General features: G+C 42.9%; 1 protein-coding gene across 4 annotated transcripts in view; it reads left to right on the plus strand.

Annotated features, from left to right (window-relative positions):
- Positions 1 to 15,756, plus strand: part of LRGUK (leucine rich repeats and guanylate kinase domain containing) — an 87,877-nt gene that overhangs the window by 51,016 nt on the left and 21,105 nt on the right. For all 4 annotated transcript variants that reach the window (XM_033957542.1, XM_033957543.1, XM_033957544.1 and 1 more), the window contains 4 exons: positions 831 to 927; positions 10,143 to 10,256; positions 12,229 to 12,430; positions 14,114 to 14,230. In XM_033957542.1, the coding sequence (XP_033813433.1) occupies positions 831 to 927; positions 10,143 to 10,256; positions 12,229 to 12,430; positions 14,114 to 14,230 (530 nt within the window). The remainder of the gene's footprint in view (positions 1 to 830; positions 928 to 10,142; positions 10,257 to 12,228; positions 12,431 to 14,113; positions 14,231 to 15,756) is intronic.

Below are 15,756 nucleotides of genomic sequence, written 5' to 3' on the forward strand. Positions count from 1 at the left end.
CGTATTTAAACTGAAGAGAGCTCCATCTGGTGCTGACTCAGGAATAGGCACATATTTTCACAGGAGATGTAGAATGTTCTGGAAAGCTTTCCAAGAAGATGTGGTCCAGTGTCTCATTGATGACATCACCCACGTGTGTGGATTAATTAACCTGCTGTTCTCTGAAAATACCTGTTAAATGTAAGCAACTTTGTTTGATTGTTACTCTGGTTTACACTTCTCCCTCCGTATTCATGGTTTCAGCACTTTCCATTTCGATTATTTGTGGGGTTTTGGCCCAGGACCCCCCCTGGTGAATCGCTCCATCCCTGACCTCCCCATACCTTACCTGGTGGTCGAGCAGTGACGCAAGGTGGGAGCGATCTTCCTACACTCCTGCCGCATGCAGAGCCATCATCGAAAATGGCTGCTGTGAGTTCCCGTGGTCTCACGAGACTACAACAGGAACTCAGGGCAGCCATTTTTGATGACTGCTCTGCACGGGGCAGGAGTGTAGGAAGATCGCTCCTGCCCCACGTCACCGCTAGACCACCAGTTAAGGTCCGGGATGCAGGAGGGAGGCAGGGGTGGGTCAGAGTCGGCCCAAAAGTTATTCGCAAATTTTCCATCTTCATGGGCTGGCTCTGCCCTGCGAATACAGAGGGAGGAGTGTATTCCCCAATAGCTGATTCAGACTTGTTTTCCTAAATCACTGTTTAAGAACAACATGGAAAGCTCAGAGGGATGGGAAACACGAGATACGGTGTTTAAGTTTGGTTTATTTTTTCAGAGTAGATGCTTTAAATCCATAAAACCGTAAGCTATTTGTTGACTCTCTCCTGTGTTTTTAGACCCTGTCATACCACAAGAGAGCCATACTTTGGGGAAGACAAAAAGTTTGATTATCACTTCATCACCGAAGAAGCATTTGATGAAATGACCATCTCGGTAAAGTTGTCTTCAGTGCCCTGACTCTTTGGTCATGGTGCAATGACCCTGAATATAATGATCTGAGCAAGTATGATCCATAAGCATATTTTGCAAGGAGATTAGGAAATGTTACTGCTGCTAAGAACATTGACATAAACGAAACGAAAAATACCAGTGTTTCCTCCAGTGTAAGAAAACAGAGAGGCACTTAACTAAAATAATGTGCAAGAAAGCAATTTATTACAGAGAACATAGCCTCTCAGTCTCAGCATGGAGGTGAATACGAGATGGATAATATAATTCACTGCTTTTAGGCACCAGAATTCTGTCAATTGTTACAATGCGAGTGTGAGTGAAATTATCTGGTAGATACCTACCATCATATGAATTGCCTAGCTGTTTTGAGCTATATTTGGTCTAGCACATTAGAAATGAAAGACATCATATAAATGCCAGTTTAAAAAAAAAAAAAATTGTTATGGAGGTAAAAAGTTGTGTCCCTGTATTAATCTGCTGGGGTTAGATATTCAATATATTAATCAACAGAGACCAAACCAAAAGGACTGGCCACCATTTGGAAATGTACCAGTGGCTAATAATCTGGCCACTGATGTTGCAGTTAATAGTGACCAATAAAACAATTTGGTCACCCATTTGCTTCAAAAGGTTATGAGTTCTCCACATTATTTTTTTTTTTAAATTATTTATTTATTTGATTATTCGTTATTACATTACATTACATTAGGGATTTCTATTCCGCCATTACCTTGCGGTTCAAGGCGGATATAATGTCTTATAATGTCTTAATAACAAATATTCATGAATGACCACAAAAAATACAAATTTCATATAAAGAACAACAAAACATATTAGGCAATAAATCAACCATGTCCTAGTCCACATTATCGCTGGTCGCCAGTATTTTAAAATAAAACATCAAATTTTTCTGTCTACTTATCTAGGGACAGGCAACTGCCATTTTTATATAGTTATACATCATCCTCCAAAAGTAAAATCAGTATTAGAAATTAAACTTTCAACAACGGTTTCTCTTTAATAAAGTCAGTTCTCCACATTCTGGAAGGATTTTTACGACTATGGATTGGCCAGTCCTCCCTGATATATTTTTACCATAAGAAGTCTTATGATGTAATCAGTACTGATTAGTTGAAATGTGGGGGTATGAGAAGTTTAACCCAACTAATGTTATTGCAGAGTAGAGGTTTGCTTGTCCTGTTCTGGATTTCTCATGAAGCAGGACGTAGACTTAACAGCTCTTAAATTGGAATGGTAAGATTTATCACTGGATGTTTCATCATGGCCGCAATGAATTGTCCTTTCCACAACCGCTATGATGTGCCTCTCCTTCTCCCCCCCCCCCCCCCAATGCTTCTCCTCCACCCGCACTCCGCTGGTACTTCTCCTCCTCTCTGTAAACCCCCCCACACACACACTGGTGCCTGTCCTCCTCCCCTCCTGCCAATGTCTCTCTGCCCCCCTCCTACTGATTCCTCTCTGCTCCCCTGCCGCTGCCTCTCTTCCTCCCCATCCCTCCCCCTCTCCTCTCTTCCCCTCCCTGCATACCTCTTGAAAAGTTCACCAGCGTGAGCGGCATCTTCCACCTCCTGCTCGGATGGCCTTGGCTCCCTTTTGATGTTATTTCCTAGTCACGGCACCAGGAAGTGACTTCAGAGGCTCACACGAACAGGAGGTGGAAGATGCTTCTTACGCCGGTAAACTTTTCAAGAGGTATGTGGGGCGGGGGTGGGGGATGCAGGGGTCGCTCATATTTTGGGGTGGTGGAGGTACTCTTATTCTGGGGGGCACTCTTAGTTTGCAGGGTTGTGGAGCGGGGGGCATAGCGCCCCCCCCCACAAGAGGTCAGGCGCTGCTGTGGATGATTCATCGTAGCCGATTCAGCAATAAAATGGCTGTGCTGAATCGACCGTGATGAATCGACCATGATGAATCATCCTAGAACCGCTCTTAAATAGGATTCATTTCAAAATATCGATTTAACTTACCAGTCTACTGAACCTTTATCTTCCTCACTTCCTTCACTTTGCTCCCTTCCACCCTGCTACAATCTATTAGTGCTGCTAATTATTATTTCTAAAGCACTACCAGACCCACGCAAGAGATAGTCCCTGCTTGAAAGAACTTACAATCTAATTATGACAGTAGTAGATAACAAAGGTGAATTTATACATGATACTTAGGTGGGAATTACAAGGGACTTAAGAGGGGGAGGGGAGGGTAGTAAGAGGGAATGACAACAGATATGGGTGCTTTACAAGTTGACAGGGTAGGACTTAAATGCAACTTTAAAAAAGTGGGCTTTCAGCCTGGACTTGACTATCAGAGACAGGGCTCGGCGCACTGAGTTAGGCAGGTTGTTCCAGGCATACGGCACAGCAAGGGAGAAGGGACGGAGTCGAGAGTTGGCAGTAGAGGAGAAGGGAACCGACAAGAGAGACTCACCAGACAAACAGAGTTGCCAGGGTGGAGTGTAGGGAGAGATATTGAGGAGTTACAGAGTGAATACACTTGCGGGTCAGTAAGAAGAGTTTGAACTGCATGCAGAAACGGGCAGGGATCCAGTGAAGCGACTTGAGGAGAGGGGTAACATGAGCATAACGACACTCCCTGGTGGAATACGAGGCATGCAGCAGAATTCTCAACATATTGAAAGGGAGAGAGATGGCTTAGCAGAAGACCAAGTTGCAATAATCCAGACGAGAGGTGACAAGAGTGTGGACGAGGGTCTTGGTAGCGTGCTCAGAAAGGAAAGGCCAGAATTTAGCAGTGTTGTGGAGAAAAGAAATGACAAGTTTTGGCGGTCTGTTGGATAGGTGAAGAGAAGGAAAGAGATGAGTCAAGGATGATGCCCGGATTGCAACCCGATGAGAGAATTAGCCACCAAAATAGAGAATGGAGAAAGGGAAGAGGCAGATTTATTTTATCACTCTTGCTCTCTATTTCCTCCCCATTGGGCAGAAGAATAACAGTTTGAGTAATGTTGAAATTTAGTATAAGTTTAGAGGATGCATGATAGAAAATTCTGTTTCTACTATGATTACATGCAATCTTGGCAGTGCCACACACACACCGCTTATGGGCTTTTCTTATCAAGCCACGTGACAAAGCCGTTTAAATCCGTGTGGTGCATTTACTACGCCGGCCCGAGCTATTCAGCTTGATAAAAGAGACCCTATATTAGGTTTAGACACTGTGGGCAGGAAAGAGATGTTTTGAATTGTTCAATGCCTATCTTTTGGAGATGAGCTGGCAGAAAATTTCTCTAAACAGCTGGCTACCTCTAAACATAAAATACTAGATAGACCTTTCATAAGAACATAAGAATTGCTGCCGCTGGGTCAGACCAGTGGTCCATCCTGCCCAGCAGTCTGCTCACGCAGCAGCCCCCAGGTCAAAGACCAGTGCTCTAAATGAGTCCAGCTTCACCTGCATACATCCCAGTTTAGCAGGAACTTGTCCAACTTTGTCTTGAATCCCTGAAGGATTTTTCCCTCTATAACAGCCTCTGGAAGAGCGTTCCAGTTTTCTACCACTCTCTGGGTGAAGAAGAACTTCCTTTCGTTTGTACGGAATCTATCCCCTCTCAACTTTAGAGAGTGCCCTCTCGTTCTCTCTACCTTGGAGAGGGTGAACAACCTGTCCTTATCTACTAAGTCTATTCCCTTCAGTATTTTGAATGTTTCGATCATGTCTCCTCTCAATCTCCTCTTTTCAAGGGAGAAGAGATCCAGTTTCTCCAATCTCTCACTGTACAGCAACTCCTCCAGCCCCATAACCATTTTAGTTGCTCTTCTCTGGACCCTTTTGAGTAGTACCGTGTCCTTCTTTATGTTCAGCGACCAGTGCTGGACGTAGTACTCCAGGTGAGGGCACATAAGAACATAAGCAATGCCTCCACTGGGTCAGACCTGAGGTCCATCATGCCCAGCAGTCCGCCCACGTGGTGGCCCAACAGGTCCAGGACCTGTGCATTAGCCCTCTATCTATACCTTTCTATCCCTTTTTTCAGCAGGAAATTGTTCAATCCTTTCTTGAACCCCAGTACTGTGCTCTGCCCTATTACGGCCTCTGGAAGCGCATTCCAGGTGTCCACCACACGCTGGGTAAAGAAAAACTTCCTAGCATTCATTTTGAATCTGTCCCCTTTCAACTTTTCCAAATGTCCTCTTGTTCTTTTATGTTCTGAAAGTTTAAAGAATCTGTCCCATTACAATGGCATGATAACCTTCTCCGATCTGTTCATGATCCCCTTCTTTATCGTTCCTAGCATTCTGTTCGCCCTTTTTGCCGCCGCAGCACATTGTGCAGACGACTTCATCGACTTGTCGATCAGAACTCCCAAGTCTCTTTCCTGGGAGGTCTCTTCAAGTACCGCCCTGGACATCCTGTATTCATGCATGAGATTTTTAGGTCTTTATCTTCTGTCATTTACTATGTTACTATAAGAGGTCAGGGGTTACGTTACACAGATAGTCTCTGGATCATTTATTTATTGTTAATATTGTACTTTGGTTTTGTATTTTAAGACATTTGTGATTGGTGCTTTGGTTTGAATTTTTGTATGCTATTGCTGTAATCTGCTTTGGACATTGAAAAACAATCTGGATAAACAGAAATGAACAAATAACGGTGGTGAATAGTGAAGATGTAAATTAAATTCTTTCATCTTTGAATAATGTTGATTGCAGAAATATATCCTTGTGTCTTTGATTTTTTTTTACAGCTGTTGGCAAAGAATTATCTTGAGAGCTGTTGATGGTATTTTGCAAAACTTTTCCTGTACTTTGTAGTTTGTAATGCCATCGGAGAGAAATAAAAGAAAGCAGCCCATCGGTGAACTGAAACATGGCCTTCAAGGATCTGAATTCTAATTGCATTTAGCAAGTAGTTCGTTCCTGCTAGTCATGGTTTTTCTGAAACAAGTCATGACTCTGTGAAGAACAAAGCGAAATGTCACAGATGTTTGGGGTTTATTGCACAACTCTGCTCCGTGATTGCCTTGCGGTGATTGAGTTTAAATGCTTGAACATTTCTTGTATTTCAGGTTGAAATGCTTTAGAAAGTTAGCTTCCTGAGAGGGAATTCCAATATGTGTAATAGCCAGCTGTACAGTGTTAACTGGTTCATTACTTCAGCCAGGTTGAGGGACAAGACCACTCTTTAGATTATTGGTTTTGGGATACGGAACTTATCAGCAATCAGCAGTGCAGTGGTTTGAATCCTAGCCACACTCTGCTGATACTCGTAATCGGCTGTTTGAGGTCTCAGCGTAGAGGGTAGGGAATGAACACGCTCAGAATTGATTAGCTTAGCCTCAAAGGTGAATGAACTTGAAGAATTGTAATGGACATTGCTCGAAAAGTTGCTCTGTCTTTGTTATGTCCTTGGTTTTTTTTTCTGTGGATAACTGAAAGCGTAAAAGTTCAGTACTGAAATCACTTCATTGAATAAAGTAGAAAAACCTTAGGGAAAACTGAAACGCGGCTTTAAAGTTTGTCAGTCAGCGCAGGCTTCTAGTGTAAAAGATAATTTGATGATTCATTCGAAAAATGAAATGTTTGAAAATATATCTAGAGCAACTAATGTGAGATTATTGAACTTTCCTGTTACTCATTTTTTGTCACCTAAAAAGTTCTTTAAACTTAGGGCGCCTTGTACAAAGCCGCGCAAAGGGCCTTAACGCACGGAATAGTGCGCGCTAAATTTTTTAAAAAATTTTTAAAATCTTTATTCATTTTCAAATCTTTCATCGAGTGTGCAAAATTCAAGCATAAATTTGTACAAATCACTTGACATTCTTAACAATTATTGTCTAAAAGCATATAAGAGTATTCCCTCCTCCTCCCTCCCATTCATCAAGAATAAACCCATTAAAATACATAACAAACCTCCCCATCCCTATACTAACAATCTTTACTCCATGTAAAACTTTTAACAAGTGTACAAATATACCCAAAGATAACATTAAATCATTACTTGTAAATCTAACAAGAAAAAAACCCCATAAAATTGTAAAAATAAACCCATATCCCTCCCTACTTCCCCAAAATTATAAAAATAATCAATATAATAAGAACCCTTCCCCACTCTAGTATTTTAAGGTGTATATTTCAATAAAAAGTAAGAAAAATGGTATTTAATCATCACAAAAAGATGTCAATGGTTCCCAAATTTTAATAAAAGTCTTATACCACTAATACAGTGGTGCCTCGCATAACGGACGCCTCGCACAGCAAACGCTGCGCACAACGAACTTCAGGTCTTGCTTCCCACAACGAACTTCGTTTCACACAACGAAGTCGCCCGAGCTGCATCGCTTAACTGCCCTCTCTCCGCCTGGCTCCCTGTGCAGCGGCGCTACATATTTTAAACCCCCTTGCCGCCGCTGCTGCATATTTTTAAGCCTCTGCCGCCACCGCATATTTTTAAACCTCCCCCCGCCGCCACATATTTTTTTAAAAAAGCCACCACTGCTGCAACTTTAATCTCACCCGCTCACTCGAACTGGTGGTCTAGCAAATTTCCCAGCCAGAAGCGCAGACAGAGATCAAGAGCAAGCCTTCTGTGCTACTGCCTGGGCCTGCGCTGATCTCTGAATGGCTGCAGTCAGCTCTCGCGGGACTCACAAGAACTAACTGCAGCCATTCGGAAATCGGCATGGGCCCACACAGGCGTGCAGAGGAATTGCTCCTGATCTCTGCGCTTCTGGCCTGTACGCCACTGGCTGGGAAAGATGGGAGGAATTAAAAAAGGTACTGGGGAGTATGTGGGGGGTGATTATAATGTAATGTAATGTAATTCATTTCTTATATACCGCTACATCCGTTAGGTTCTAAGCGGTTTACAGAAAATATACATTAAGATTAGAAATAAGAAAGGTACTTGGAAAATTCCCTTACTGTCCCGAAGGCTCACAATCTAACTAAAGTACCTGGAGGATCAACAAAACCCCTGTCTCCCCTCCCCTTCACATATATCCCCTCTATATCATGCTAACAGCTCTAACAAGATAAATTTATCTTTTTTTATGTCATCTTAGCATATTTTATGCTACAGAACGAATTATTTTTTTTAACATGTATTGTTATGGGAAAACGCGTTTCACATAACGAACTTTTCGCATAACAAACTTGCTCCTGGAACGAATTAAGTTCGTTGTGTGAGGCACCACTGTATATCCTTTTGTCAGGATTGATGCCATTTTTCTAATATTTTTCTATTAATTATGTAAGATTTAGGGTTGGGGGGGTGGGGTTCCATTATATGAAAATAAAAATAAGTAGAGGGATTTGAGGGTGGGAGGGGGAGGATTATACAGTGGTGCCTCACACAACGAACTTAATTCGTTCCAGGAGCAAGTTTGTTATGCGAAAAGTTTGTTATGTGAAACGCGTTTTCCCATAACAATACATGTTAAAAAAAATTATTCGTTCTGCGGCATAAAATATGCTAAGATGACATAAAAAAAGATAAATTTGTCAAAATGGTGAAAATGGTGGTCTTGCTGAGGCCAAACTCTTTGACGAGGTCACACTGTTTGACCCCACATTCACTCCTTCTAATTATTTCCCGTTTCATTTCAACAGAAATCACCTTCCTGCTTTTTTTAGAAGCCATGATATATAAAAAATATTGAGTTTATCTTAAAAGGACGACTGCCGTGATGCGTGCGTGCGTGCGTGATTTAATTCGTAATGAAGAACGATTGCCGTGATACGTGCTTAAGTTAAGCGCAGTGACTAACGACTGCCTGCAGTGCCTGCGCGGAAGGATGCAATACATCGGCAGAGATCGTGGGAGCTCGGGCGACTTCGTTGTGTGAAACGAAGTTCGTTGTGTGCAGCGTCCGCTGTGCGAGGCGTTCTTTATGCGAGGCACCACTGTATTTATAATTATAAGATATAATGATAAGATGTTCAAGTGCTTAAATTTATTTTATTTGTTATAAATTCTGTACACTTGATGAAAGTTTTAAAATGAATAAAGAATGTATTAAAAAAAAAATAAAAATAAAAGTCTTATAATTACCATTTTGTACAGCTAGTAATCTTTCCATTTTAAACATGTGACACAATGAATTCCACCAAAAATTGAAATTAACTCTACTACAATCCTTCCAATTGTTAGTGATTTGTTGAATGGCGACTCCACACGCAGCTCCTGATTGGAGAGGCCCAACTTTAATGCAGGAAGAAACAGTCGGAGCATACCGCGAGTGGTTTCCTTCACTCGCTGGCACTCCAGCTGCCCTCTCCTGCTTCTCCTTCACGGTTGGAAAATACCGCGAATGACCGAGACCATGGACAGCGAATTTGCAGTGTGTTTCTCTTTGTACTTTTGATATTACGTATGTTTTTACAGGGGGAGAGTGTGGCACAGTGGTTAAAGCTACAGCCTCAGCACTTAGGTTGTGGGTTCAAAACCTCGCTGCTCCTTGTGACCCTGGGCAAGTCTCTTAATCCCCCCATTGTCCCAGGTACCTTAGATAGATTGTGAGCCCATCAGGACAGACGGAAAAAAATCATTCTGAGCTCTCCTGGGAGAACAATAAAAAAAACTGAATGAATGAATGAATTAGCCCTGAATTTTCAATGCCAATGCCCAGACACAGCTGGCATTGAATATCCAGGACTAATTCTGCCCACTGTGGTCAGCATTTAAAAAAACGCTGACTGCTAAGGCCTGAATATCAGCCAGAATGTAATTAAGTTACAAAATGATTTCCCTTTCACTTGCATATGTCTCTCATTTATCGCTGTCCAATGTTTTAATTGACAATCTAATGGATATGTATTACTAGAAAGAGCAATCACGCTTTCTTTAAGCTCTAGAGGACTAATTACTAGTGCTGTTTATCTGCCTTTTAGTTTTCTAGAGAATTTAATACAAGTGCAAAGGGTGCTAAACGCAGCTTCCAACGCCCTTGCACAACCCAAGAGAGAGCTTATAAGATAGATATAGTCAAAATGGTGAAATTGTTCATCCATGACCACTGCTATAAACATCTGCTTTCCAGCATCAGACTGTGTTTCTTGCACGTCTGCTATCTCACTAGGCTTCTTTACCTTCACCGATTCAATCTCTTCGAAATCTGAGAGGGTGTCTGGACTAGAGAAAAGCCAGAGAGCTTTTGGAGTTTCGTTTTCCTGATGACTTTCCCTGTCATTTTCATGCCTCACTTTTTCTAATTTCAGGGTAAATTTATTGTGACAATGAAGTACTACGACCATCGCTATGGACTTAGCAGAGACACCATTGAATCCATTGCAAGAGAAGGTCTGGCCTGCTCTACACACATGGAGATGGAGGTACGCATTCTCTTTAACAGCAACCCAAAAAGGTTTACTGAAAGCAGATTTACTTTTACAAAGTACATCAGAGAGGAAGAGATTACTTTGGACCTTACATTCCAAGATGCTTTTCCTACACAAGTCTCAATGACTGCTGCCACTCTCCCCTCGAGGATGGCCCCGAACTTAAAAAAAAAAAAAAAATCTGCATGAAGGAAGCCCACTCCCTCTTGCCTCGGCCATCCGGATCCCAGGATGCACTGGGAAGGAGAAAGCTGCCATTTTGGAGAGGCGGGCCTGCTGGGCAGGAGGGACTAGGCATCCCTCCTGCTGTCTTCTTCCTATAAGGTACAGGGGAGGGATGGGAGGCGTCAGGGAGCCGGAGGGACTGAGTGGCTGAGGCAGGAGGGAGTGGGCATCCCTCCTGCTGATATATTTTTTTTTTTAAAGTACAGGGAGGGGGTCCCTGGCATGTGGGAGGGGGTCCTGGCATGGCTGGTCACGGCATGGGGCACTCGTGGCATCAGTGGGAGTCTTAGCCTCAGAGGTCAGTTTGGTGGCGGGCCACCCAATGGCAGGAGGGAATGGGCAGCCCTTCAGCTGCTGATCTTTACGGGTGGGGATTTGGGAGCATGGGGGGGTTTCGGGTGGCTAAGATCTTCATATGGGGGGGGTCAGGAGCATAGGAATCTGGGTTTTCAAGGCAGGAGGGAGTGGGCATCCCTCCTGCCTCTTTTTATTTGAAGTGACCTTATGGCAGACAGAATGGTTTTTCAGGTCATTTAAATTAATTGCTATTTTTTGTGCATCGCAAAGCAATGTTAGGGCATTGATCGGTGGGCTGGTTTTAATATTAATGACCTTATTTTAATACTAATGAGGTAATTTGCATAATCGAGTCTGAGGCTGCAAGGGACACACAGAGAAGCACGCGGTGAGCATTGAGTACACTGGTTTAGTGACGATCATTAGAAACTCGGTGACTTTAGTGCATCTGGGCTTAAGTGCCAGAAGTGAACCTAAACTGCCTAGGTGACTACTGGAGGGATCAATGCATGACCACCCCCCCATACGCCTCCAGTGGTCACTTACCCCCTTCCACCCTCCAAAGATACATACCAGCCTCTATGACAGCTGCAGAGATTATGGGACACCCTAGCAGAGCAGCAAGCGGGTGTCTGAAGAGTCAGGTGGGCTGTGTAGTGAAACCTAGAGAGGGGAATCCAGGTCCATAGGCCAGACTATCTACTACATTTATGGTGGGAATTGTGAGGCCTCCAAAACCTACTGTACTGCCATATAGGTGACACCTGCAGCCATAAGGGCTATTGGGGTGGCAGACAGGTGGCTATAGTAGGTTTTGGGAGAGTTACGGATTGCTCACCATAAACTAATATGTACTTGGCACCCTTTATGTCAGAGGTGTCAAAGTTCCTCCTCGAGGGCCTCAATCCAGTTGGGTTTTCAGGATTTCCCCAATGAATATGCATGAGATCTGTTAGCATATAATGAAAGCAGTGCATGCAAACAGATCTCATGCATATTAATTGGGGAAATTCTGAAAACCTGACTGGATTGTGGCCCTCGAGGAGGGACTTTGACACCACTGCTTTATGTAAAGTTCATAGCACTGGCCTCTAAGGTGTCTCACTGTCCTGCTGGCATGACTGTCCCTCCCACATCCAACTGGGCCCGATTTGGCCATTTATGTATTTGAAATGGCCCAAAAAGACATCCTAAGAGCCAAGATGTTTAGCGGTTTTGAAAATGGATGTTTCCCTGCACCGACCTTTGGACGTCTTGTGGGAAACAGCCAAAGTCAGACTTAGATCACTATTGAAAATGCCCCTCCGTGTTTTCAAAGTGAAAGATTTTTTTATTTTCAGTTTGTGACTCCCAATAAATTTGACAGTGTACACACGTCAGGAAGAAAGAGTACTTATTCCTTTTTGTTATTGACTGCTTTGACTTCCATAATTACCATCTCTAGGGTGTAAAGAGCTTGAAGAACGCTTACTTTGAGCCTCGGTACATCCTTTTGGTGCCAATGAACAAAGAAAAATATGAGGGCGCTCTACGAAGAAAGGGACTTTTCAGTAGGCCTGAAATTGAATTGGCTGTTTCCAGAATCGACATGTACATGCAGATAAACCAGGAGACGCCAGGATTCTTTGATGCTGTTATCAACGTAGGTGAGTTTCATCCCTCTGAAACAGGGGCATGCAGTTTGTGCTTTGGATGAAAAGTGTAACTGGTGCACTTCCTAAGCTTTTTCTTAGCATCCTGTCGGGCGCTAACCGACCAGTATTCATTACATCATGTTTTTTCCTTGGAAAGATAGTTCTAAAGTTTCTTTTCCAATTTCGATTAAAGGTACCGCCTTACAACTAGTAAGTAATATCAAAATCTTAGGGGTGGTCCTTGATGAAAAACTGACTTACCATAATCATATTAGTAATATTGTTAACTCTTCCTTTGACAGACTTCGCCAAATTCGTTCACTATCCAAATTTCTATGCCCAAAGTCTCTTAATATACGAATTCATTCCCTGGTTATTTCGAAAATTGATTATTGTAATGCTTTACTTATGGGAATAGATCAAAAAGAAATTAGACGTTTGCAGATCATTCAAAATACCTCAATTAAATTCATAATGAAAGCAATTAAATTCATAATGAAAGCAAGTATTCCAGATGGTGAGGCCTCATCTGGAATACTGCGTACAATTCTGGAGGCCTCATTACCGCAAGGATGTACTGAGGCTTGAGTCAGTCCGGCGAATGGCCACCCGGATGGTCTCGGGACTCAAGGATCTCCCGTACGAGGAACGGCTGGATAAATTACGGCTATACTCACTCGAGGAACGCAGAGAGAGGGGAGACATGATCGAGACGTTCAAATACCTCACGGGCCGTATCGAGGTAGAAGAGGATATCTTCTTTTTCAAAGGTCCGACGGCGACAAGAGGACATCCATGGAAAATCAGGGGCGGGAAATTGCACGGCGACACCAGGAAATACTTTTTCACCGAAAGAGTGGTTGATCGCTGGAATAGACTTCCACTTCAGGTGATCGAGGCAAGCAGCGTGCCTGATTTTAAGAAGAAATGGGATCTGCACAGAGATAAATAGGGGAGGGTCATTGGGGTGGGCAGAATAGATGGGCCGCGGCCCTTATCTGCCGTCTTTTTCTATGTTTCTAAGTTTCTAAGGAAATTTGATCACGTCACTCCTCTTCTTAAGAACGCGCACTGGCTTCCAGTGGCGCATCGAATTCAATATAAACTAAATCTACTTACTTTCAAATCCCTGTTATATAAAACCCCAGCTTTCATCTACAAGTTATTGATCCCTTACACCCCGATCAGATCACTGAGATCTATTGACCAACATCTATTGGTTACGCCCTCACTTAAAGTTATTAATACACGGCGGCACTTTATCTTCTCTGTCACAGCTCCTCAAACTTGGAACTCAGAAAAAAAGAACTTAGATAAATTTAAAAGTCAACTTAAGAGCTTTCTTTTCAAAGACGCTTATGATATTTAGGAGTCCCAGCCTATTTTTGCTTAAGGCTACTTCTTTTATTTCCCTCCTATTGTTTTATTTACCATAATCGTCCTTCTTTCTATCATTATTATTGCATTTCATTACCCTGCCTCTCCCTTTGTTTTCCCTTTCTGTTTATTTTGTTAGTCGATAATTTAATATGTTTTGTTCATTGTTCATCTGTTTTTGATAACCCCTGTATTATTCTGTAAATTGAAAGATTTGTTCATGGCTTAGATATTTGAGTAAGCGATTGATCAAATACTTAATAAACTTGAAACCTGATTATCTTTTCTCTTCTCAAATCACCTGCCCTTTACTTCTAGATGATCTGGACGAAGCATATGCACAACTGAGCCGCTTGATCAAGGAATACCTTGGGCTGACAGATCAAATGGATTCTGGGGTTAGCAGAGCTGCTTCTGGAGACATGGCCTACCCAGGTACAGGGTTGCACAGATTTGAGGAAAACCGAGCCACAGACACTGCCTTGCGCTCTCCGAGAGCCCTTGGTATTCACGGACGTTCTTTTTTCTCTAATGTCACTCGATCTATTGTGGCGTCCAAGTCTGCCTTGCTGACAGTGTCTTGGTTTGTTTTCCTGTGCTGGTTTTCCAGCTTGTTAGTGTACAAACTATGGTGGATCTGTTTCTGAATCTTTATTTCTTATGCAAATTCTTTTTCAAGGTAAAATTTCCTTTTAAATCCCCATGGGCATAAGATATTACATATTCCATTAACAGTGTAGCCTTTTCGTGATATGCCCTTTGCTAGCAACTGTTATCTGTTAGCTGCTGTCTTACCTCTTTTAGAAAAAATGATTTTTATGTTTCTTTTTTCACATTACCAATCCCTTTTGTTTGTGTGTGTGTAAATACTTTATTTATTCAGTTTTCTATACCGTTCTCCCAGGGGAACTCAGAATGGGTTACATGAATTTATTGGGGTATTTAAGCATTTCTCCCTGTCTGTCCCAGTGGGCTCACAATCTATCTAATGTACCTGGGGCAACAGGGGGATTAAGTGACTTGCCCAAGGTCACAAGGAGCAGCGTGGGTTTGAACCCACAACCTCAGGGCACTGAGGCTGTAGCTTTAACCACTGCGCCACACACAGAAAACAAGAATCAGTGTGGTATCAAGGGAGCCATTCTATTTGAGGATGTCCTACTTTTGTTTCTCCCATAGGTAAAAAAAATCGATCCACTTGTAGCTTTTGTAGACTTCGATCGTATCTCCCCTCAGCTCTCTCTTTTCCAAGCTGAAGAGCCCTAACCTTTTTTCGTCTTTCCTCATACGGTTGGATTAGGCCAGCAAGTCAGCCACTGACTCATGGCGACACGCATGGCGAGGGATCCACCCTGTGACGTTTCATGGTTTGCCATTGCCTTCTGCGCTGTGTGTGGCGCCACTGTGTCGCTGCTGCCCAACACAGGGCCCCTCAGCCTAAAGCACCTGGCATTCCCAGGCGGTCCTAGCCAGACCCAACCCTGCTCAGGGCCACCAGGCCATAGGAAATGTCCGGTTAAATTAGGCATCCCTAAGTGTCCAAGTTAGATGCCGATAAATTAGAACAAATAAATCCTAGCCTAAAGTACCAACACTTACCTCTAGGATGCTTAACGATGCCTAGGTGCTGCTAAGTGTGATTCTATAAAGGGCGCCTAACGGTTGACTGACAGCTGCGAAGAGTGACGCCTATAATGTAGGCACGCTTAGGCGTCCTTTATAGAATCCAGCCCTAAACGGCTCCTTAGCCAGTTTGATAGGGCACACATCTTGAATCGGTGACCAAGTCTAGGCACCACATATAGAATCTGGAGGAAATGTGTGTAATCACTAATAAATTAGATGATTTTGTTTGGGGCAATTTGTCTTGAAAACGAGAAACATTTTCTTATTGGTTAGTTTCCTTTGCATCGCCTTACATCAGTGCAGACATGAAGGCCGCCAAACAAGTAGAGAAGGCC

The sequence above is a fragment of the Geotrypetes seraphini genome, chromosome 9 (genome assembly GCF_902459505.1).
Source record: "Geotrypetes seraphini chromosome 9, aGeoSer1.1, whole genome shotgun sequence".
In the NCBI taxonomy this organism is placed as follows: Eukaryota; Metazoa; Chordata; class Amphibia; order Gymnophiona; family Dermophiidae; genus Geotrypetes; species Geotrypetes seraphini.